At 35.7% G+C, this 24,688-nt stretch overlaps 1 protein-coding gene across 1 annotated transcript in view; it reads left to right on the top strand.

Moving 5' to 3' along the window:
- The window catches only part of DIAPH2 (diaphanous-related formin 2), a gene marked incomplete at both ends in the record, with an annotated part of 148,880 nt that overhangs the window by 75,146 nt on the left and 49,046 nt on the right, over nt 1-24,688 (top strand). Inside the window, 2 exons of the mRNA XM_009869903.1 lie at nt 5,669-5,798; nt 18,554-18,678. Coding sequence (XP_009868205.1) covers nt 5,669-5,798; nt 18,554-18,678 — 255 coding nt within the window. The remainder of the gene's footprint in view (nt 1-5,668; nt 5,799-18,553; nt 18,679-24,688) is intronic.

The raw sequence follows: 24,688 nt of genomic DNA, 5'->3' as shown, positions 1-24,688 counted from the left end.
TTTTAGCTGTTCTTTACAACGTAAGTTGATGTTTTGCCCAAAGATGAGAATTTATCTGAGACAAAATAACTGGAAAACATGCCAGGATAAGGAAAACCCAACCAGTGGATAATTCAATCAATAGTTTTAAAAGGCTTGATGTTTTTAAGTTTTTAGTTTATGGAGGTTTTATTGTTTCTGTTTGTTTGTGGGATTTTTAAGTTATTTTTTTTTAGACCATGGATTTATACTACCTTTAAAATCTGTCTGTTAAGAGGGCTTTTTTTTTTGATTTATTTTTTTGAGCCAGCTTTCAGCTCAAGATGTGTGTCTGTGTATACTTTTCTATGTGCAGAATACACATGGAGTTGTTTTATTGAAGAAGTATCCTAACGCGAGGAATTCACTTCTCAGTAAAACCTTATTTCTGTTTTGTGCTTTGTTTTGTTATTTTTGAGGGTCATACCTGAACAGCCTTAGAGTTAATTGTCTATTTTATAGATGTGTGTTACATGATATGAAAAAAAGAAAAAAAATCTAGATATTGATCTGAGATAAATATTTGATTTGTAAAATGAATGTTCTTGAAACACAACTGGATATTTTGTACAGAAAAATCCATTATAGTGTAACAAGTTTTATTAAAACATGATAAAGAAAATAAAGAAAAGGAATCATGAATTCAAACCTGTCTGGTCATAGATAAAAAGGTAATGCCTGTATAGTAATAGCAAAACCTTAAAAACGTATTATCTTTCTGAAAGTTATATTACAGTGTATGATGTTATTGAAGAAAGAAATGATTTGTAAGAACCTTTGGCAGACGCCTGAGAACTTAATTTTGTTCCAATGAGAGAGATCAATATTAGAATTGGTGTGCTGTGTCCAGACTGGCAAGCTGTAGCAGCAATCCTGAAGTATGAACGAGAGCAGTCGCGTGGTTGAAGTGTTCAGTGCTCTGTGACGATATAAATGTGGCAGAAAAAGCGGTAAAGTTCAGGGAGGCTTCTGGAGTAATTCACTAGAGGTGAGTCTTTTTACCTGTTGCAGCACTTAATTTGCATGAAGGATCCAGCTGCTATGTCGAACCCCAGCTGCAGGAGTTCCTCTCTCTTAGCAAGGACAGGGGAAGCCTCGTAGTTCTGTCACGTTATTCTAGACAGAAATTCGGTTGGGAGAAGATTAGCTTTAGTCCTAAGTAGGGTACAACTTCTAGTCTTTTTGTGGTGAACTATAGTAGAGACTGGTGGCAAGCAATTCTCTGTCTTTTGTAGTACTCTAGCTGAATCAATACGTATTTTATGGAAAAAGTAATATTATTGCTCATAGTGGAATTAGCACAAGACAAGCTGCATATCTAGTTTGAGTATTACTGGCTAGTGTAAATGTATTAATTGTCTACCAATCCCTTTTCTGTTACAATGGGAAAGATTTCTAGGGTAGTAGGAGTTATATAATATCATAGAAATCAGTAGAAAGCTTTTTTTTTATAGCTCTGATAATCAAATGTCGCTCTAGTGATAGTGTAAACATATGAAATTTTTTCCTTTCATTGACTGTTGCTTTTAATCCTCACACCCCAAAACTTAATCCTGAAATATCTCTAAAAAGAAAAAAGAACCACCAAAATCAAACAACCACAAAAACCAGTTCTACAAGTGGATCATGGTATGATTTGTATATTTTAAAGACTTTACCAAGATACTACATATAAAGGGAGATTTTTGTACTGCTTGTTTTGTTTCTGAGCTACAGACCTAAACGCTGCACTCTGTATATTACAGGATTTGGATGGGGTCACTGTGTTACGATCTGTGTATATTAGTCTTTAATCCTTTTCCAAACAAGGAATCTCATTGTATTGACCACTCAAATTGATGCTTCGATATTCAGCTCCAAGAGCTGGAAGCTGCTTCCTGTAGCCTCCACTGCTCGACTGATTTGTTTTGCCTTTTTTTTTTTTTTAACTTGCCAAAGTCTTTATCTCAGAGAAAGGCCGTAGTATCAAAGCCTGTGCTAGAGAATTTTAACAGTGTTACTGTCATCTTTAAAAATAGATAAATATAGAAACCCTTATAGTCAGTGACACGCATGTTCATGTTCTGCAAATGCCATATATGCAGCCACTGCTCTGTAGAAGCTTTTGCGTTCCAATGTGTTAACACTATGAAAAATGTAGAAGTAAGGCAATTATTTGTGTTACAAATGGTGAATTCTATTAGTTTTGGTGAGCTTTGTTGGTTTACCACGTCTGAGGAAACTATTATGATTTATCTAATAATATGGTAATGATTTGAGAATTAAAAGGATGAAAATATAGAAGGCATAATGCAAAAAAAACCATTTTAAAGGCAGGGATTTTTAGGAAACACAAAGTCATGTTCCAATACATATACGTATTAGGTGGGAAGCAAAATCCTTTTTTTAACTCTTTCCGTTTGGTTTTGGTTTTTCCCTAACGTACCTAGGTCACTAGCAAGGAAATTCTGGCTGCTTCTAAAGACGTAACTCTTTGAACAGTCCACCTTTTCTTTTGTACTGGCCCTTGTCCATAGGTACCTGCAGTTGTAAAGCTGGAACATTAATAAGACTGTGAAATGGATGTAATTTTTCCTTTTTTGCTCCCATATGAATTCATACTATGACTTGGGTTTTAGAACCCGTAGAATATTTTATTGAAGTGTGGGTTTCTGCTTAAATTGCCTGTCAGGTGTATTTAAGAGCACCCTTTTTTTTTTTTTTTTTAAGAAAAGTTCTAATCACTGTTTACTGATTAAATATATAAATCTTAGCTTCAGTTATCAGTGACAGTAAGGAGTAAAAATGCAGAAAAAGTAAGGAAGTGGGGGGAAAAAAATGATTCTTCTTCATGTTTTGCTCTTGGTCTGCTAACCCAAGTAAGGTATTTCTTTAGTTGAGAAGACATTGACTAAATGTCAACTGCCTGAGTTTGTCTTTTTTAGAGTAGTAGTCTTTTTGTTGAAATACTAGATAGATACATAGTCTCAATTTTCTGGTTATTAACCTTTTCATGTAACAGAGGCACTAAGTGTATTTTTTTATTTTTTTTTTTTTTTAAGTCTAGCGTCCTAAACTTGCCCTTCTCCAGACCTTCTCCTTATAAAAGGACAGTTTAGCTATATGCTGAAGGAAAATAACAGTATTAATAATATTGAGTGGAGGACCAAGCTTGGTAAGGAGTTGTAGCGTTGAAGAAAAGCTGATGGAACTGGGCTTGTCCAGCCCAGAGAAACAAGGTTTTGGAGGCCTGTAGCAGCCTTCCAGTACTACCCCAGTTACTACTGTAAAGGTGTGGAACCAAGCATTTTGACAAAGTGTACAGCAAAAGAATGAGAGACATGAGGGACATATTAACTTGATAGGAGAAAAACAGTTTTCTGTTTCTTCAAAGATAACTTTTAAATTCAAAATACACAGAATTGTCTTTTTCTTCAAGTAAAAGATGTTCAAGTCTACCCAATAATAGAGAGGAGGCAAAAAGCTTAGGCTGAATGTGAGTGTACCCTGTGAATAGAGAGTGTAAAGATGCAGCCACGCTGCTGTCAACGTCCCCATTCCTATCTTTCATTTCTATTTGTATACTTAAACAATTTTTTTTGCACTCGAAACCTACCTGTCTACCCTCTCTTCTCATTATATTAGCAGGCTTAGAATTTGATTTTTAAAGGATATGTGTTGGTTCTGAAGGTCAAACAGAACTATGTGTTATCTGTTCCATCCCTTCAGGTGTTGAAAATATGGGTGAATGTAGCTGAGGTGTGTTTCTTGATTGGGCCAAAAAAGTGAATTTGACAGTTGTTGAAGATGTGGTATGTTTACTACAGGTCTTAAACAGCTCAGCAGGTGCTAACGCTGTCTGTTGTTAATATGATGTTACTGTTGGTGACAAAATGTATTTCTGTTGTAATCTGAAGGCAAAATAATTTTGTCCATTTAGGAAAAAAAATGCTTTATCCACTTGATGATGTCAGAGAGATCAAAGACTGCAAATCCCACAGTTCTTGTTCACAGGCAAATTGAAATGCAATTTCTTTTTACCATGCAGATGTTTAGCCACTAAATCTATGATTTTTTTTTTCAAGTTGGAAAAACTTCTATGTATGTAACACATTAAACCCTTTTAACCGCATGCCGTTACTGAGCATTGTTTAGTCTTTAATCACTGAATCGGTATGAATTAAATTGCGTTCTTAATTGCCTAAATACCTTATATTTTTAAAAGCCTGGTTTTTGACTGCACTCATTTATTCTTAACAGGGTAATCCTTAAAGCTGAAAGGCCTGTATTAAATTGAACATCGATGGCAAGCCTGTCATGAGGATTATAGAATTAGAACTTCTAGTGATTTAGAGAATGAGAAAACAAATGGGAGATTTTACACACACATTTATGTATTCTTCTTAAATAAATCCTTGATTTCATTTGTTGTGTATGTTGTAACTTCTGTATAAGAGCTGTACGAGTTAGTAAAATGCGGTATAAAATGCAGATATACCTGTAGTCCTAATTCTCTATAAAAAGTGAAGTAGACATCTTGAACTCTTGCTTGCACCTACTTTCTCTCTTGCCTTTGTAAATAAGGAGTAATCTCCAACTCCAGTAAATCTTCAGTCAACTCATACATTCATTCTTTGTATCTTCATAAAAAAAAGAGAAACTAAGTAAGACTGAAATTCATCTCCTTATTCTCTTCAAGTTCATGATGTTCCTGTGCATATACACATGCGCTCTGCTGTGAGATTTAGCCACATTAATGTTTACTTGGAAATTTGTCACTAGCCCTCTGTTTTTACAGGTATTTCAGAATTATTATTTTTTATAACTGATTCTAGAAGTTTGTGCACTTCAGTTAATGGATAACAAGAGGTCTTATCATGTTCAAGAAAACTAGTTCATTTCAGACCACTAAATTTGCCTTTGCAGATGAGAGTTAGTGAAAAAATGCAAACAACTGTTTCTTCACACTGTGCACAATTTTCGTGCAGCTTTTCATAAATAAAACTGGATGCATTAAATCTCCCTTTATGCCAGTTAAGATTACATTTGCTTTTTTACTGTTGTTTTGTATTCCAGTGAAGCGGGGTGCAGTTATTTCATGTGTCTGTATAGAATTTGTCTGAAAGTCTTTAGGATAAAGCAGCATGGTTTAGGTTTTGCTTTGATAAATAATTGTGGATTTATGACAAGGAGTTTCTTTAACTTGACTGTTGAAAGAGAAAATTCTGACTTTTAACATGCTGTCCAGTTTTTGCAGCATTTCAGAGGGAGTCCTTTAGAAATCTGGCACTGGGGGGCATTGAAGGAATGAACTTAAATTCTGTTCTGTTTAATCTCTGTTCACAACTATTTTACTTTTTTTTTTCCTCACAGTGAGCATTCTGACCTGGTATTAGTAAAAACTCAGAACTTTACGAACTGTCTTCAGGTTTTGTTCTCGGCACAATTATTCTTAAAAAAATAAAAAAGGAGCGTAGGAATAGATTCCCTTTGTAGTCTTCTATTATAAAAAATTGGAGAAATTTAATCTTAGAAATAAACCGTTTCATTTGCATGCAACCAGTGTAGGTAACTTTTTGCTAATGAATTTACATTTACAATATTTGCTTTATTGAAACATTTTTCTAAAAAATAAGTGATTTTTTTGTGTGTGTGTGTATTCATCTTTTAGATTCGAGATACTAAATCATCAGATCAGAAAACAACCCTGTTGCATTTTCTGGCAGAAATCTGTGAGGAGAATTATCGAGACATCTTAAAATTTCCAGATGAGTTGCAGCATGTTGAGAGTGCAAGTAAAGGTAAGCAAATAGATGAAACACCTAAAGGTAATAGCTGTTTGCTTTGGCATTAAATACTTCCAACATTTCATTTTAGATTATAGGATTATGTAACTTGTAAGCATTGATAATCCACATGGATTTTGCTGTTCTGTTATTTATTGACCTCAGAAAAAATAGGGAGGGGAAAAACAGTAAAAAAAAAATAACTTCCCTTTGTCTGAAGTAGGTTGTGGAAATAATACAGCATAGTTCAGTGAAGTACTTAGAAAATCACGTATGGGAGGCTGTGTGAGCAGTGTGATGATGATGTTTAGTTCACCTTTAAGCTTTTGAAGTCTTACTGCTCAAGAGTGAGCACATACATACAGACACACACAGTGTGTTTCTTCTTTTAACTCTTTAACACCTGAATAGAAAGTAACAAACATGCTTTCTAAAGAACCCAGACTATGCGTGGAATGTGTAGTTTAATGATACTGTACAGTCAAGGATTCATTCAGATTTTTTTCTTGGCCAATCAGCAGAATGGTGAACGTGAGAGAGAGCTTAATTCCCTTGCTGGGTCTCTCTTTATGGGAAGCAGGCTCTGCTGCTTGGCACACTTGATGCCCAGCCACCAACGGTGAAGGTTATGTCATAGTGCCTGATGGACGTAATGCAAACTATTTTATTTTGACTGGGCCTTACTGATTCATCAGAATATAAATGCTTGGGGGAGAAGAAGGATACAAAGGGATAGAGTTGGATGCACGTTTCTGCTAGCTCTGTCCAGGTTTTCTCTTGCAAATTTTTGTCTCCTTTTTCTCAGCATTATCAGTCAGCGTCCCTCTTGAGTGCAGTAGTTAGCTGTTAGATGTGTTTTATACATAGGCCATCGTTTTCTTTCAGTCTGTTGTCTTCTGTCTTAAACTTCAGTCTAGTGAGAGCAGAACTCTTGTTTCCCCAACAATCAAACTCTGTCGTGCAATTTTTTTTGCCGTTTTGCAAGCTTCTCAAGTACCTTTACATGTTCTTTTTTTCTGCATGTGAACTAAATTTCGTTTCTGTTGATTAAATGTCTCCGCTGGCAGGAAAGCCTGTGACAAGATGGAACTCATCTGTCTGGGCAGGGTTGAGGAAGATGCTGTGTTGTAAGGCAGCATAGACACTGAAGAGAGAACTTGCACATCACCATCTAGAGTGTATTGTATATACACATGCATATATATATATATATATATAAATAAACAGCTTATGGCTAGCTACTTACGTATCTCAGCACTACTGTAGATACTACACAAAGAATTTTTACAATTACAATACATTTTGCTATTTGCTCTCAATGTTGCTTGTCCTTGGCTCTGATCTGGAGTCAGATAACAAGTCTAGTCACTGTGTTCACAAGGACCTGATAAAACAACATAGTGGTTAATTTTATTTATGCAAAGAGCAGTTTGTCATCTTATCTAGCTTCCAGAAATGTTTTCTGCCGCTTGGTAATTCTTTTCTGGAATTGTTTTTTTCTAGTTTAATCTTCTTCTTTCAGCATCTCTTGTTAAATTCTTTACGAAGCCTTATGGTTTACCCAGACACATTTGATGGTGTTTTATTAATTTTCTCCATGGCTAACATTTTACCTTACAGCTTTGAGATTTTTGTAGTCTGATTCAAAGCCTCTGATGTTCTATAACTTCACTTGAGGATTTAAACCAAAAGAATTAGTAAAGTTTAGTCCAGCTATAACATCCAAAATAGAAAAAGCATATTAATGGCAGCAAAGTCATTAGTAATTCTGAAGCCTAGAAAATATATGAAAAAGGGTTTATTGCAGTTAAATTGGTATCATTCTGTAAGATAAAAGCTCATTACATTTTGTATTAAAAATGCTGACTTCTTATCAGAAGCATAAATTACTGTTCATTTTTAATGACCAAAACTTCCCTTTCAGCCCTTCTTTGCTTACTGTAACAAAGCAGATTTTTGACAGAATAAATGTGATTTGTGCAACTTGCTTCAACTTTTCCCCGTGGTATGTTTTGATTTTTGTTTAATTGTAATGATCATCTGCTCTGTCATGTGTGGTCATTTTTTCTGTATAAGAATTTAACAGACTGAGTGGAAGAGAAGATTTTTCACTTCCTATTTATAGTTTGGTGTTTTAGGAGATAGACAGTTAAGTTCATTTTTCTTGTAGGAGGCTTAAATCCACTATAGGTATGAGGACATTGTCAGCTGTTACTTACACATGGGGAAAATCTACCAGCAAATATTAACTCTGTATGAAATTTAAATAAGGAAATATGAGCTAGTGGGGTGACAGTCTGATTACCTGACATGTGGGCTGCTTCCCCTTCTGACCGAAGACAGCCTTGTAGTTTCAACTATTCCAAATAGTTGAATTTCAAAAATTACAAATACAAGATGTGTCACAATCAACTTCTTTTAAATATTGGATGTGTTTTCTCAGTTCTACATAAATAAGAAGAATGTCTTGTTGTTTTGATTTTCCTGTAAGACTAAAGAGCCAGCATCTGAACAATGGCTGATTTATTTTTTTTTTAACAAACAGCAGATAAAGCTTAAAACTGGATTTTAATATGAAAAGGTCAATGGGATTAGATGAACTGCCCATGCATGTACTAAAATCTTCAATAATCTGATATTAGGTATAAAAAAAAGTTGATCTTTTTAAAGATGGAAGATCAACTTAGAGGTTTATGAAAAGTAAAAAGAAATTAGGAAACAGTTTTATTCTAGAAAGTCTAAGCAAAGGTCAAGCTGATTAACTATCAAGAGATTATTGAAAAAACATTCCTTCTTACTTAAAACAGATTGTATGAAAAAAAACCCAATTAAAAAAAATTCACAAGATTTTGACAAACTGGATTCTTTGCAAATAATATTCACATACCTGCCGCCAGTGTGCAGTGTTTTCCTGCCGTGCCTGTGCTGTTGAAACTACGCAAAGCCTTTTTTTTTTCTTACTTCTACCTTGTTCACTTGACTTGTTCTTCTGATGTCTGCTTCCCATGGTATTTGCTTTTACCATCTCATAATCTGTGATTTAATTAAGAACATGCAGAATTCTGTGCCTGATATAAAGGTATACCACTCAATCATTATTTTAAAATATTATTAAAAGAGACACAGAGCATTCTGAATAAAACCAAGTGAAAAATGCCTTGGAGGGGTTGGATTATTAAACTCTGAAGTGCTAGTAACAGGAGCGCAGATTTCTCACTCATATTGACAAAAAAACTTATCCTTTTAATTTCCAGGCATATGGTTCTGGTGGTTAGGGCATCCCACTAGAAAGGACATTAGCATCAGAAACCCTGTGGAATGCAAATACATACATGCTTAATACACGGGTACAAATACTGTAAGAATATATTAGTTTTTAAATTCTCTACTAGTACTTCAGTATGATTTATACCATAATTTTAGAATGGAGAAAATATTTTTTAAAAGTCTGTGCTGTTGTTACTTTAAAGGATAGCAATTTAAAACATAGTTGTTGATAGTACTCTTTGTTCTGTCAAACCAAAGTTTTATAGTTTGTTGTAGTAGAAGAAACTGTTTTCACTAAGAAATCTGCAGTACTTTCCACCTTGCGTAGTTTAAATTGCCGAAACAGATTTTACCCAATCTGGCACATTAGTGGATATAAAATAGGCAATGCCTTCTGGTGTGGGAAATTTAGTGCCTGCATCTGTGACTTTTCTTTCCATAATAGAATCTGAAGTTGGCATTTTGCATCATAATCAAAAGTCAGTCTTGCACTGTATAGTGACTTCTTTTCATTCATACAAACCACAGTATTGAAGTGTCAGAAACTCTTAATGTGTTTTTCTGAATGCAGTAAATACACAGTTTGGTACCTCAGCTACTATAAGAGATTTTTTCTTAGTAACGCTCCTGTATTTACATGTAGCATTGGCATATTGTTGGCAGCTTATGCATGATCTCATTAAAAGTTTTTCCACAGTCGTGTTCTCCCTCATTCACAAGCATCATTTAGGAAGACAGGGAAGACTTCACATATAGTTTTTGTTGTAGTTCCAAGGTTCGATTTCTGAAAGTGATCCTGTTGGAGCTTCAGTAGAATTCACTATTAGCTTACACTGCAGAATTGCATACTAAATTTTCCCAGTCTATGAAGATTTTGAATATTTGTTTAGTTAGTATATTCTAGCGTGTAATAAATGATGTGCAACATCGTGGTAGTTGTGAATTCTGAGGCTGCATTTTGAAGCTACAATTTGGATTCTGCATTAAACAAAGTTATTTTTTATGGCGTGCGTTTTAAGGATCCACTTCTCTCCCTTAAGTGTAAATATCAAGAGAAAAATTAAGGAATAGTCCAAATGACTCTCATGGGCTGTTGCTTATTCAAGAAATTAAAGCATTTGAGAATTTCTGGCTGTAGTTAAACCAATTCAGATTTGAAGACTGCCTTAGTGCCTTCTCAAATTATGTAATCCATGTGGAGTTCCTTAATACAAGCCGCTGGGGAGAGGTGAAAGCTACACAACGGCACTTCTTCCTTTTCCTCCTGATCTGTTCTGGAATTTGCACTTTCATTGATGCCGGAGGGGTTGTTACACCTCTGGAAGCTTGGCTGGTGCTTCGGGCACCTGTTACAAGTTGGGAGCCCGAAGGGACGTCTTTTGGATCGAGTTGCTCAACACCTTCTCTAGTGAGTTTTTATTAACAACAGATAGGTTGTTTTATGAAAGCTTTATTCATTCTTTTTCTTTGTAAGCCTTATTATCTGTGATTTTTGCTTACGTGCACCACTGCCTGTAGCACGCCATAGCTCCTCCAGGGTGAATTATGGCGTGTGTGTATCGGTTCTGTACACAGATCGAGGAATGTTTGAATATGGAGAAATGGTGACAGTGCAAAATACAGGCTTTTGAAATAAGCACAGCAGAGTTTAACATGTTCAGTTAACATTTCCAAATCCAGATGCAATTAATATAACTTTCAAGTTCCATCACTCTTTTCCTTTGCCTCACTTGAAATGTGCCTTATGCCTTAGCTGGGAAGTTCTCTTTCCATATGCTCATTTAATAGATGGTCATTTTGTAATTAGAAGCTCTGTTTACAAAATTAACTCAACATATGAGGTTAATTTGTGATTAAATTAACATCAAAGTAAGGTGAGTTTATGGAGTGCCCTGGAGGAGGTACCCATGTTGCCAGGAGGACGCTACCAAGCATAGCGCTGTTCTCACTGATCAGCTCTAATACTCTGATGATGTTTCTGCAATTGTGACATCTGTTTTTCAAAAGATTTTTATTTGTAATATGAAAAGTCAGCTCACATCCAGCTAATAGAGCTTGTATTCTACACTGTGATGTTGTTTACAGTTTACTCAGTGTGGTAAGCCTGAGAACTTTGGTCAAAAGTCTGATATCGACATGAGAGGTCAGAGGAGGTAGGAGGTTGGCACACTCGGAATTTGTGCAGGTCACAAAAATAAGTACCACACTTGTCAGAAGGAATCTTACAGGCTCAGGGAATGTTTTGGGTTTTTTTGAAAACTGGTGGTTTCGCTTCGAATTAATTTGACCTTAAGAAGTAAACAATTTTGAGTCAATAGTAAGTTGGACAATATGACCTGTCCAAAGCAAGGAAGAGATTTCATGCCCTGATTTATCACTTAGGAGATCAATGACTTTGTACTGCGCTGGGCTTTGGAAAGGAGTTTGACAACTGACTGTCATGTCCATAGGAGTGGTGCTAATGCGCTTTGAGCTCCTGATACGCTGTTTGTCATTTATAGTTGCTTCTTACATTCTTAGTAAGTTGTGCTGTGAACATGAGAGTTATTCTTGAAACATATACCTAGACACGTAATAGCTGGAACTGAGACAAGGACAGTCATTCCCTAATCCAGAGTACAGTTCTCTACGTACCTTGATATTAAACATAAGACACACACAGAAATTTCTCTTTTGGTTCTGTGAATATATTGAGTGTTTCGGGATCAAAAGCACTGTTTATCGTTTTCTCAGCTTCAGAGGAGTGAAGAAGACATGCTGCTTATGACGTTTCTGATTTTAGGCCTTACAGGCAACGTTTGTTTTGTCATGTGGTGCCTTTTTTTTGGCTTTTTATTCTTTTTTCTTCCCACTATCTCACTTGTCAAAGCATTCTTGTTAATGGCATTTGCACTTCAGTGTGTGTAATATTTAAATTAAATTTCCTCACTTTAGAGATCTTATTGTTATTCTGTGAAGCTGAAAATCTGTTTGCACTTTTACCCGAAATTTGGGTTTTAACACTTTAGCTTTTGTGGTATAGATCTTTTACAGATGTGTGTTTAAAATAGGTGTCATCTTAAATTGCATCAGATACACCTGCTTTCTTTCTGTGATAAGACATAGAAAAATGTCATCTGTATTTGTAAACATTTATGTTGTGACGATTTTAGGTCTTGATCCCAGTTGATACTTTTTGGGATGAAGATTGATAAATCTCCTTGCTTTCTCTCATTAGATGGAGAACAATAATGCAATCTTGAGCTTCTGCACATATGTGCCTAATTAAACATCATCTCAGACTGAAAGATAATTAATGTGTTAGACAGGATCTTTCATTAAACTATAATGCCAAGAAGCACTTGTTACAAGGTGCTGTTATCTTAAAATTGTAGTTCACCTCTGCCTGCAGATGGACAGGACAATAGAGTTGATGCATAATTGCTTTGTCTTTGGAAAACTAAGATAATGTTACTGTCGAAGTCTGAAATGATAAAGCCTGACTGTGTCCTTGCCTTCCTTCACCATCCTGTATCTGTGCGGTGATAAGGCGACTAAAATTCAGACACTGCTGGTCAATGAAGTCTTAGAATGCAAATTAGAAGTACAAGTGCACATCTAAGTGTGAGATGTATCTGTTAAAAATTCTACTTTAAGGTATTTTCAAATTGCATGTTTTCAATTACAATAAAATGTCATAATTTTTAAAGAAAATGTCGCCAATTGGGCAGAATCACTGTTTTTCCTAAACTTTATAAGATGCAGGAAAAATCTGTGGAAGATTTACAGGGAGAAGAATGTATGGGATATTGATTGTTAAGTCATCTGTGTTGGAAATCTTACCTGTTTCATGAAGAAAAGGATGGTGACGTGCCCTGGCTAATTAACATACTTGCTAGGTTTTTTCCCTTTGTTCACAAGGTGCTTGAGCCACTACCCATAAGCATTTCTAACATGTCTTTTGAGATACAAACTTACTAATAATTTCTTATACTGTAGCTGGGGTTCTGCTTTGAAATTTGGACGCTGTTGCCCTAAGAATGTACTTTTCAATACTACTTCTTCTGCCTCCAAGTTCTGTTAAAGGGACGGGATATTTTTACCTGGAAAGAGAAGGATTTCCTTGTTATCAGTAGTAGGCTTGAGTGGATGTAATCTTAAAAATTTGTCTTGGCTGCATTTATCCAGTTTCTTCTTCAGAATTTGTAATGATTGAATTCACTGTCCTTCCTGGCAAAAAATATTTCAATATAGAGTTATTCTATGTTGAAATTTGTTCTAGGTCTATGACACTAGTCTGTAGCGAAGGCCTAGTTTCTGACAAAGGAAACAATGCATGTGATATCTCTGTATTTTTTTTTTTTTTTTACTCTGGTTTTCTTTACTCTGATATACAGATAAACCATTATGCTGAAGTGGTAAATCCAGCATTAGAAGTATGATTCTGAATGACATAGAACAGATAGGGCTTCGGTCGTAATGACTGATCGTGGCTGGTGTCCTGCAGACAGTGTAGCTGTGTTTGGAAAGGTTTTGTGTATGAATAGTGACATGTTAATTACTTTAGAAATAACATATTAAGGGGACTGTCCTGCTTTCAAGTCTAGAAGCTGTTCAGTGGTGAAGCTTCACATATGGCTGGTTTTGCAAGATACAGGCACACTCTAAGATACAGACACGTGCACACACATCGCGCTGCTCAGGATCCTCACGTAGACTGCGGCAGCACTGTCCACCGAACCCCAGCACAACATTTGTTCTCTTAATGAATATAAACTCACTGGTATGAATTGAGCAATCAATGATGGTAAATCCTGCGGATTACGTACTTGCTTGCCCGTTTCCCCTCAAACTGTTTTTCAGATTTTTGTGAAAGGCTATTTCTTCCATCTGCTCTCAGGCAAGAAGAAATAAATAGTCATTAGTATGCTCAGAATGTAGTTATGGTCCAAATACTGTCTAGATCTACACATTCACTAGTTCATTTTCATTGTATAGACTTGCTTTTCCTTACCGAAATAATATTGACTCTCACTTCAGGGTTTTTAGTAAATGTGGACAAGGCCATCTCTGTTTTACATCATCAGACTCTTTGAATTTATTATGCAAGCAACACTGCACCTGATCAGAATATAACATTTCACCCCTTGTTATGGGGAGGACTCTTAATCTAATGCAATCTTATTTTAGAAAGGATTAGTCTGTCCTTTGGTACTATTACTGTATTACTGTAAATATAAAATGCTCAGCTTGACTGTAGGGACTAGCTAGTGTTTGATATTAACATGAGATTAACTGCTCATAGCATTTTGCTGCGAGTAAAATGGTCTACCAGACATTCACTAAGCCTTCCTTAACGTACAGTCTGTGCAACTGCTTCCTGCAGAATAAGTGGATGGGATTTTTTATTTTTTATTTTTTTTACACAGGAGGAATTACTCAAAAAAAGAAGGAAAAAAACACTTCACCCTTCATTTCATATGACATTGTGCCTTCTCTGCAATGAGTGCAGATTCCTATTATAAATAATAATAATAATAATATACAAAATAACATTTTATTCAGTGATTAAATGGTGTATGATGAGCTGGGCTTCGTTATTTGTGCAGAGAGAATACTGATAAATCTAGGTGCTTGTATTAGTCTTCCACTGACATGAAAAATAATCTGACGATAGATGAGTTTGCATAACTTCATATTCGCCTTGTTTCTATTACTCCTGTATGTAATAAGTAATTCTGTGTGATAATGCTGTAGTTAGTTGAAACATACTTGTGTAATTTCTAGCATTGTTTTTTTCCTCTGTCTTGTAAATCCTTTTATTATAGTGACTTGAGGTGCACGTGTTAAAGATGCTGATTAGAGGAGCAGCAGCTCTGCGCAAGCCAACCTTTTCTTATCTCTAAATAAGGGGCCAGCCTGGTACAGCTTGGTACAGACTGAGCCTCTTTGCTGCCGTTTTTGACCTTCAAGATGGGTCCATATATAGGTTTGGGGGTTGACTTTTTTTTTGTCTTAAGGCATAAGAATGCATGAAGTGCCCACTTGAGCACACAACCTGATGCTCTGCCCAACGCTGGCAGCAAGATATGCTCTAGCATCTGCACGTGCTCTCAGAACCGTACTCAGGGTTCATCTCTACCCATTCCTTTTGATATCTGTTTAGGGACCTGTTTCATATGGACCTAATTAACCCTTTCCTGAACTTGATTATTCTATCTACCTCTGCTGTTCCTTGTGTCAGCAAATTCAGCTTCCTTTTGCCTTCTCAAACTTTCCCATTTCTTACCTTCAGTCCTTTCTACTGTGGATGGGGCTCTTCGTTCTCCTGCAAAGCTGGGAGGGTGGTGAGGTGGATTAGTTTAGTGCTGTTCATTTATTTTACTTTTGAAATGGGGCAAATATTTTATCTTTGCCAGTACATGGAAATGTCCAGACTTCTTATAGGCTGCTTATTCTAGTGTGGAGGAGTTATGGAGGATTTTTCTGGTTATTAGTGGGGTTTTTTTATTTCTTATTTTTCCTTCTTTTTGGGTCTCATTGCCCCTCTCTTGAAATCAGATATTTATGTACTGGATTTAGGTGGTCGCTCTCTCCTGCTGCAACATTAATGGAATAGTAATTGTAATGGCTGCTACAGATAGGCTTTCCCAGTAATAGTTGTTAAACAGTGCTTGTGTGCCACTGAGGATCACATGTTACCTTTCAGGTAGATCTTTTTACATTAGTTCTTCTAGGATGCCTAAATGTCATGTGGGAGGGTGAGCAAGTTGAAGGTGAACAAGCCTTTGTCTTCTCATCACTGGCTTTGAGGAATACAGGAGACAGTCAGTTAACGGGCATTAGGGAATGGCTTCAAAGAAACGGCATTTTGCCGCAAGGAGAGTTTATGCTTTCATAAATTAAAACTTTGCAAAACTTTTAAGAATTCAAATGGTTTTCCCTGAAACAGTAAAATGTATTCATGTTGCCTCCTCTTCACATTACTGAGGTACTGAATCTCTAATAAAATGGTTTATGGTATGAAATGCAGATATTTTATTATAGTCTCTGTATGTTTCCTGTTATATAGTTTTTTCAAGCTTGTCTTGCTGAACCAACAGCTTCATAAATTGTTTGAACAGAAACTTGTGTATTTACCTGGGCTATGCAAAAAAAAAAGAAGCTATCAAAAATGCATATTCTACAATGGTTTTTTTGATGTAATTCAGTGTGGATGTAGAACTTAGTAATGGGAAGCACAGCTTTTGAATGCAGCCTTCTTGCTTGCATAGAGTTTCTTTGCACTTTTAAATTTCACACAAAAATAAACTAATACCCTTGCTAAACGGTCATGCATTTAAATATTTTCAAATTGCCGAAAACAGTTAAAATTTATCTGTTATGTTGCCTCTTTACTTACCAGCTGCTATTCTTTTTACAAATAAAATTACCATTTACATCGTCCTAATTTATTTTTCAGTTCAGGCATTTTACTTCAGTGCTGTTTGTCTCCCTGTCCAGCTACGTAACAGCCTATAAAAATGTTATAGTAATTCTAGTTCTTCCATTCAAGGAAAAAAGTTTACTCCGTTTCTGACAGTAATATCAAATTATGAAACTAATGCTGTCATAACTTGAAAGCATTGATAATGTTTATTATTCAGACTACTTTAGTGGTTGATTTCAAGGTTGAGTTCTGAGTGATAAGTTAAAATCTTCAAGGGTGCTGTGGTCAGTATAGAATTATTTATTATTTTTCCCCCCAGTCGAGTTAAACTTAAAAAGCTGTTTCACTAAAATTTTAAGATTATGTGGTTAGTAGTTCTTTTGGTACCCAATGTAAAATAGATAAAATTGAAAATAAAATCAAGATTATGTTGGTGATAGACAACTGTGTTGGTGCCTTATATATTTGAAGGTGCTTGTGAAAAGTCAAATTGGTGGTGTTACAGCCGATATGAATCATTACTTATGAAGAAGATGGATTTTATTTTGGTTTAGGAGCAGCTTCCTTATATACACAACTTTTACTTCCTACATATTGTTTTTCAAGCCATCTTGATTTCTGCTACTGTTTAATCTCACATAGTCACAGTGCAATCTTTCAAATTATGAGGAAATAGGAAAATAAACCATTCTTCTGAAAATACTCTATGCAACTTCTGGATGAATGGCTTACGATGAAAAGAATAGTAATAAAAAAAAGTAGTCACGTGTTGATCTTGACTACACAAAGAATCCTTGGGTTAGCTGGGATGCAGATCCACAGTGTTGGCTTTGTAGAGCCCGCAGGGAGCTTTGGCTCGGGCACTTAGTGAGCAGCAGGGAACGTACTGGATGTTCCGGCATCTGGTTCCGCACCTCGGGAGCTGTTTGTGGCACTGTCTTTTTACGAGTGACCAGGTTTCTATGCACCGTCACTGAAGATGGAGTAGTTGGTAGAGTATAAATGGCCTCTGAAATATTCTGTAGTCCATTCAGAGGAAGGACCCCAAACGGTGCAAATGCTACAGGGCTCTTTGCGGGAAGGGGCTGTTGAGTTGTTCTGTGACCTACACAAGAGGAGACGAAGAACAGAATTGGTTCTAACATGCATCTTTAAATTGGGAGGAAGTGCTTGTCAGGCTGCTCTTTATGATTAACTTGAGAATGAGAAGTGGAGTTTATGGACTGTGCTGTAAAGCTCGATGTAACAGGCTGGTTCGGTTGAATCCAGTTTGACCGAGGGCTTCTCTGCGGAGACTCTATCACTTTTCATCTGGAATTTTTGTGCTGTGGTGTTGCTTCACCTTCAAAATGGTGATGTCGTGATATCCAAGGGAGATTTATCTCATGATCTGTCAATTAGTGTTTTTTTAAGACCAATTACAGAAATAGTGGTTTACAATGGAATATGACATATGTCAGTGGAGGAGTGTTTCTGTAGGGTAGCCTCTCTCTTTGTTTTGGTGCTCGACTGGGAGTCCTTTACTACTTTTTAATTATCAGTAGCTTTTATTATTCAGATAGAGCTTTAATGTTAACAGAGGCTTTCACTAATATTGGTTTCTAAAAAATCAATTGAATTTCAGCACAGGAAAAATATTTGATCTTTTCTTTCTTTTTTGATCCATTTCTGTTGCTTAAATAATTACTGTAACAGAATACATGCGTTAATAAGATCATTCATTCAACCAAGTACAGGCAGTAATAAGGTAAAACCTCTTTGAACCTTGGTTACATTTTAATCTTTGAATTAGATTTAAAAGAATGAAATATTGGAATTTTTACCAATAAATTTAAATATAAATTGAATAATTTGAACTAATGGTAGAATTAAGTAGTGACATTTTAACATTAGAAATGATGATTTGGTTTATTACATCAGATATTTTTACGGAGTAGAATTTTTATGAGTGGTAATTCAGAAAAATTTTAGTCTACTTAATGGAATCTTTCTCCTTAAGTCTATTTATACTGACATTTGTTGTTTTTTTTTTTTCCCCTTCTGATAATCTTTCTAGAATCTGGAAGCGTTTTACTCATTGTCATTTTTTTCTTAGTTTCAGCGCAGACTCTGAAGAGCAACCTTGATTCAATGAACCAGCAGATCCAGCGCCTAGAAAAAGACATTGAGAATTTCCCTAAAACACAAGATGAACATGATAAGTTTGTTGAAAAGATGAGCATATCCTTTTTGCATGCTAGCATTGGTGATTTGAATGTTTTGATTGTCTGGTTAAGTATTTACAGCACTTGAAAATACATTTTCAGACTCTTCTTTCATGCTTTTATTTTGGTGCAGAGAAAACCATTGCAGAAAATGCTGAATGTGTGAGAACTCAGTGTAACTTAAAGCATTTATAAATCAGATTTCCAGGGTGGAAAACAAACACCTTTCTTCAAGGGAGTAGTTATAGTGAATAGTCATAAAGATAGTAGTATGGGCTTTTTGCCTTAAGGAGAGGTATTTTATGATAATTGTTGAATCATTTCAATACAGATAACTATCACCAGTAGAGTAGAGAGTATTTATTGGTTTAGCTTCATATGTGTTTTTGTTTCAAGGGGAGCATTTTAGAGATCATTTTAGAGAAAAAATGTTTACAGTTTTTATACCCGAGAGTTATTTGTCCTTTTGTTTTTGTAGGGAATAGAAACTACAAGTTCTTTAAGCACTAGTGAGTAAAATCTGTGGGAGAATACCATATGTTGTCTGTCCAGCCCTCCAAATTGTTCATGTATGCAACTTTACTTTTGCTCACAGCTAACTACTAAAGCAAGAAGCTCACAAAACTGAGAAAGACTAAGCAAAATTCCTTTTTTCTCAAAAGAAATTTGCATGTTTTTATTTTGCACAAAGCACATTATTTAGTACGTGCATGTAATGAAGCACATATTTAAAAAAGCACATATTTAAAGCACATATTTAGTACGTGCATGTAATGAAGAAGTTCTAACTACCGTGTATTTGTAAAGTAAATTTTAGTAGGATTACCCATCTGAGTGGATTCAGTGAAAGAAATCCACAAGAAGATATTTAATGTTTTCTCTGTGTGGATTTATTTTAAATTTCTGACAAGACTGCAGAAAAGTAGCTTAAGGGAGACAACTCATGAATATGTGGAAAATTGTTTCTTGTTACTTAGATTTTTCTCTTCCCCCTTGTCTTATTTGCAAGGTTAAGAAACTTGCTAGTTACCACATTTGTCGGTTCTGCTATTAAAAGAAAAGCTTATTCTTTCCCTGAGATAGATTCCTATTGAAAAATCTTGCAGTGTTGCCTTGTCATTGTCCTCTGCTTTGTGTTTATGCTGAACACTGCTGAGTAAGTCCCACTTCGGTTCATAAATGAAACCAACATAATCCAAGGCACCTTTTGCAACCATGTTTTCGCGTTAAGCTTGACGGCTCTGTTTTACACGTTATATATGTTATTTTTCAGTTGTATTGAGCAAATACTTTACCTTTTTTTGTTACCCATGTATTTCCTGTACTTCGAAAAATGTTTGTCAACACTCAAGTAATTTGGCGAGAAAAAGGAGCTAAGTACAAAAGATTTTTCTTTTTTTGCTCTGTGGTTTATCACCTGAATTTCTTAAGGAAGAAAAACCATCTGACAATGCAAAATAGTTTAAAAAAAGAAAATATGCTAATGCTTTTTTGAATTGGCAAAAATATGAGTATCCTATGAAATTTTGGAAAATTAATTTTTGGAAGTTGGCTGTCAATGGGCAGCTGTGCTTCAGTGCGCATACACTGATGTCCCAACTAAATTATCAATTCCTTGTAATGAAAGTAGGTACCCAGAACTGTAGTTGTCTGACAGCTTTTATCATACTAGTAAATTTGGTGGCTTGACAAAATAGATAAGACTCTAAGAAATGAACTGATTCTGCCTAAGGATTTGTGTTTTCATAATTAATAGATGACCTGATAGGTGTGTTTTTCTTTATAGAAAGTCATCTCCTGTTATATCAAGTGATGAAATTTGTTTCTGCTTATCATTGAATTTTTTTAAGTTTTCTACATTCCAGTTTGTTGGGTTTTGGGTTTTTTTTCCTTGAAGAATAAATTTCAAGGGGAGAGAAAATGACATTTTAGTCTTCAGTATATATTTCTTTTGTTTCTGTGAGCTTGTTGAAGAACTGTTAGTAGCACGTACTGAGATTAGAAAGTTTGAGAATTGCAGGCTGAACATCTCTCTGACTGCGTGAGTGTTTCAGTAAATTTGAGATGTGTCTGAACATAAAAACATCTGTCAGTAGAGAACTTCAGGATACAGGAATTACACCATAATTAAAGGCATAGTTTCTCTTTCCTGTTGCTGCTAATATACAAAGCTGGTTACCCGTGGTTGTGGATGAGATACTTCTTCAGTGATTATGGAAGGAATATTGCTTGGTATCATACTAAGGTAGGATATAAATTACCATAAAAATATAGTTCATAATACTAATTCATATAATAAAATGAGTATTGAAGCAAATGCTATGAAAGAAATTACATAATTTTACGGTTTTAAACTTTCTTTTTTAGCAGATAAGATACCTACATTTTCATCTGGGATTTTTTTTTTTCGTTGACTCTAACTGAAGATTTTCTTAAGTGGAAAACTGAACTTTATACTTACTTAGTGTTGGTGTCTATGCTGGTTTCTTTTTGGTGATGTTAAAACATGAGTGTCTGTTTGGGGATTGAGGAAAATATTCAAATTAATGGGGTTTAACTTTAAATATTATTAAGAAAGGCTTAGTCCTCTAGGAAAGAGGCAGAAGCTTTGAGCGTGCTTCTGAGGAGAAGAGAGAAGTGGAGGTGGGGTGGCAGGAGGACACCCTGTTTGGTCACTGGGCATTAGGCTCATCCGTTTTATTGCCCTGCGAGCTGGACACACAGACGTTTTGCTGGATTGCTCTTGGATGATTATCTAGTTTATACACAATCTTGCATAAATTAATCGATATAATGTATCCTAGATGTACTTGTGTGTCCTTAAATGAAGATTTTTGTATCACTTTTCTGCTTTTCAGCTGTGTCCTTTGCCCTAGTAAGAGGTATTAACGTGCTTGTTCTTGTTTAAATCTTTTGCTTGCCAGAGTGATACATGGTGCCACATGATTTTTCTAACAGATTGCATATGTGAAGAATTAAAAGCTTATTTTTAAAGAATTGCAAAATTAATAGAATATGAATGAAAGAACAGAAATCAGTGCAGATAAAAATTTTCCAAGCAGCGTGCATTCATCTTATCATTAAATAGAACAACAGTGATTTGTGAACTAATATTAGTTTTCAGATAGGAACACTATTCATTAAAACAAAACCCTTGTTTTGAAATAAAAAAGCTGCCTTCCTGAAAGGCATATGTGTTTTGTTTTACCTTATATGTATTTAGATAAACTCATAGTTCTGTCTCATAATGGCTGTTGTTTCACTACCAAATATGAGTTTTATTAGTTCCTTACTTGATGTACTTCAGTTGTAATGAAACGATCTGGGGAGAAGCCTGTTTTGAATGTGGGGGACTTGTGTGCACTGACAAGGCTGGATATCTCATGTGTGCTAAACATCAACTGATCACGCTCAGACGAATGACCGTGCTGCAGAATCTCTTAGAGCAGGGCACTAGGGAAGAAACAAATATACTCTGAATCAGAATCTCAGCATCGGGATATGACTGTGAACCCTTTTTCCTCTCTCAGAGTGACTGGGCGGCGCGAGGTCACTTACACGCTGATAGGGAGTGCTGAAAGGGTGTTAATGGCATTAACACTCTCGTCATCTGTTAGCGCTTTGGGATTTCCTCCTAGCTTGGTATAGAAAAAATAATTCTCTTCAAGTGTTTTGAGGCATCATTTTTTGGAAGGACTGGTTCTGTTTTTCAGACAATTTTAAAGGTGCTTCTGCCTTCATTTCGGCATGAGGATGTATTTTAATATGAATTGGCTCATAACTAGGGGCTTCTCAAAAATAACCCCAAAGGGGAAAAACTGCTACTCTTAAACTTTTTTATGTGCCCCCACATTTAAAGTAACTTTCTTTTGCCCATATGTTTTTAAAAGTAGAGGCATTTTTCAGTACTTTGGGAACTAGAACCATTCAGTGATTTTGAATTCTGGTTCCTTCTGATGGTTTTGTACATGTGACTTTTCTTTCAATAATTATATCAAGTCTTGGTTTTGCTAGATACAAAAATGACATTAGAAAACACTTTCATTAGAAGTTGCAGTTCTTGACTAAAGGAGATATTTTGGGAAAATAACAGTTGTTTATCCAGACAAAAGACTTTTAAGTAGTGTCTAGGGAAAAAAGGTCGTCTTTACTGAATTTTGCATATCAGTAAGATTTTTTTAAAATGTTTTTGAACTTCTGAAAGAACCTGGTTGTTATCCCCTCCCTGCTACACTCTCCGTCTCTTTTCTTCCCCCCGAGCCAGGTGAAAACACTTAGGTTGTCCGAAAAGGGCTGTGAAAAAGCACTTACTGTAGTTTTGAAGCATTAATTTATGCGATGAATAACAAAGGAGCAGAAAGACGTAGCTTCTAGGTACAGCATGACTTTGTTTGTTTGACAGATTTTTATTTTTTTTTTACAGTTACGTTAGATGAATGTGTAACCAGGGCGTTCTCTTACTCTTAGTGTTGAGCCCTTGTTAAGACTTATGCCTACAGTTAAACTCCAAGGAACACTCAGCAGAAAGCATATGTCTTAAGATGAGCTCACACGGGCAAATAAAGTCTTGTTTAGGAAGACTTAGGAGTGTCTACAGTGGTAAGAAGTGAAACAGGAGTGATTTATTCCAGTTTGAGATCAAAATGGCAGCTTTTCTCTCCAAGCCTTGCCTCGGACAAAAAAATACTTGATTAAATACCTACTCAAACAATTTTTAAAATGTTTTCAACCATCGTTAGTCTTGATAATACAGAGAAAACAGAACGAGTAACACTAAATTCGTATGATTGATACTGTTTATAAATGAGGAAAGGATAGAAACAATGGAACTTTAAAATCCTTTTCTTTCCCCGGTGAGGCAAGGTGGACTCACTGTGAGCTTCACTCAGCTCTTCTGAACTTTGAGTTACTTATTTCTTAAGAAGATCAGCTGAGGCCGTCATATGGTCTGTTTTGTTATTAACCATAAAATGATTGTGAACTTGTTGAAACTTTAGCATCTTGTGTAATAACAACAAATTATAATGAGCAGCTAGTGGTAGTGCTGGTACTACAGCACTTAATGAATCTCCTCCTATTTGATATCGATCATTAAAGAATATATAATTTTTAATTGTTTGCATTTACATATGAGCTAAAGTATTTCTTCAAAAGTAAGCTTGTGATTAATTTAACTTCCTATTAGCAACATACAAGACACCGCCTACTTTTTTCTAAATTAAAATAGTGAATGGAAGAAGAAAAAAAAGACTGCACTGCCTACTGGAGGTACAGCACAAAAAAATAACCATTTGTTTGCTGTTGATTCTTGGGTTTATGGAATTTTCTGTTTAAACTGTAACTTGTGTTGTTTTAATACAAGTTTATGGTTAACAAGTTTCAAGCCCAAGGAAAGAGAGCAGAAAAGATCTGAGCTGTTGCCTTGCTTGTAAAGAGAGACGTTGCAGTTGCCTTTTCAATATGCAGTACATTAGGAATACAGTGATCAATAAAAAATTGTCCTTAGCTGACAGATCTCTGATTTCCTTTTACTTTCTCTCTGAGTACAAACCTCTTAGATGAAATATAAAATCATCCTTCCTTCTGTGCTAATTTCCTATTGGCCTTCTGATGCTCACAAGCCCGTATGGGCTGAGGACAGTGGCTAAAGTGGAAGTGGGAACGGAATTAATTCCGAAGCTATGATTCTGCTGGGCTTCCTGTCTAATCCCTTTTGTTTCATTTTTCTGTTCTAGTCAGATGTGTAAAATCACAGAAAGGGAAGCAAGAACATAGTCAACTAGTGGAAGGCAATACAGTGTGAGGAGAGTGGAAAGCAGACAGTGGATGGAAGACTGAGAATCCAGGTTTTGAGATAAGGGGGACAGTGCCTGAATGACGCAGGTTAGAGAGAATCTTAGTGACAGGAAAAATTCAACGTGACAGAAAGATGCAAACTTCTTTCTGCCTGCACGCTGCAAGTTAGGAGGGTGGCTTGCTGCTTCTAAACCGTTTTAAGTATAAGCACAGTGGTTTTAAAGTGAAAA

Source organism: Apaloderma vittatum, unplaced genomic scaffold, assembly GCF_000703405.1.
Source record: "Apaloderma vittatum isolate BGI_N311 unplaced genomic scaffold, ASM70340v1 scaffold2155, whole genome shotgun sequence".
NCBI lineage: Eukaryota > Metazoa > Chordata > Aves > Trogoniformes > Trogonidae > Apaloderma > Apaloderma vittatum.
The sequence above is the reverse complement of the archived record's forward strand: the minus strand, read 5'-3'. Positions and strand labels throughout refer to the sequence as shown.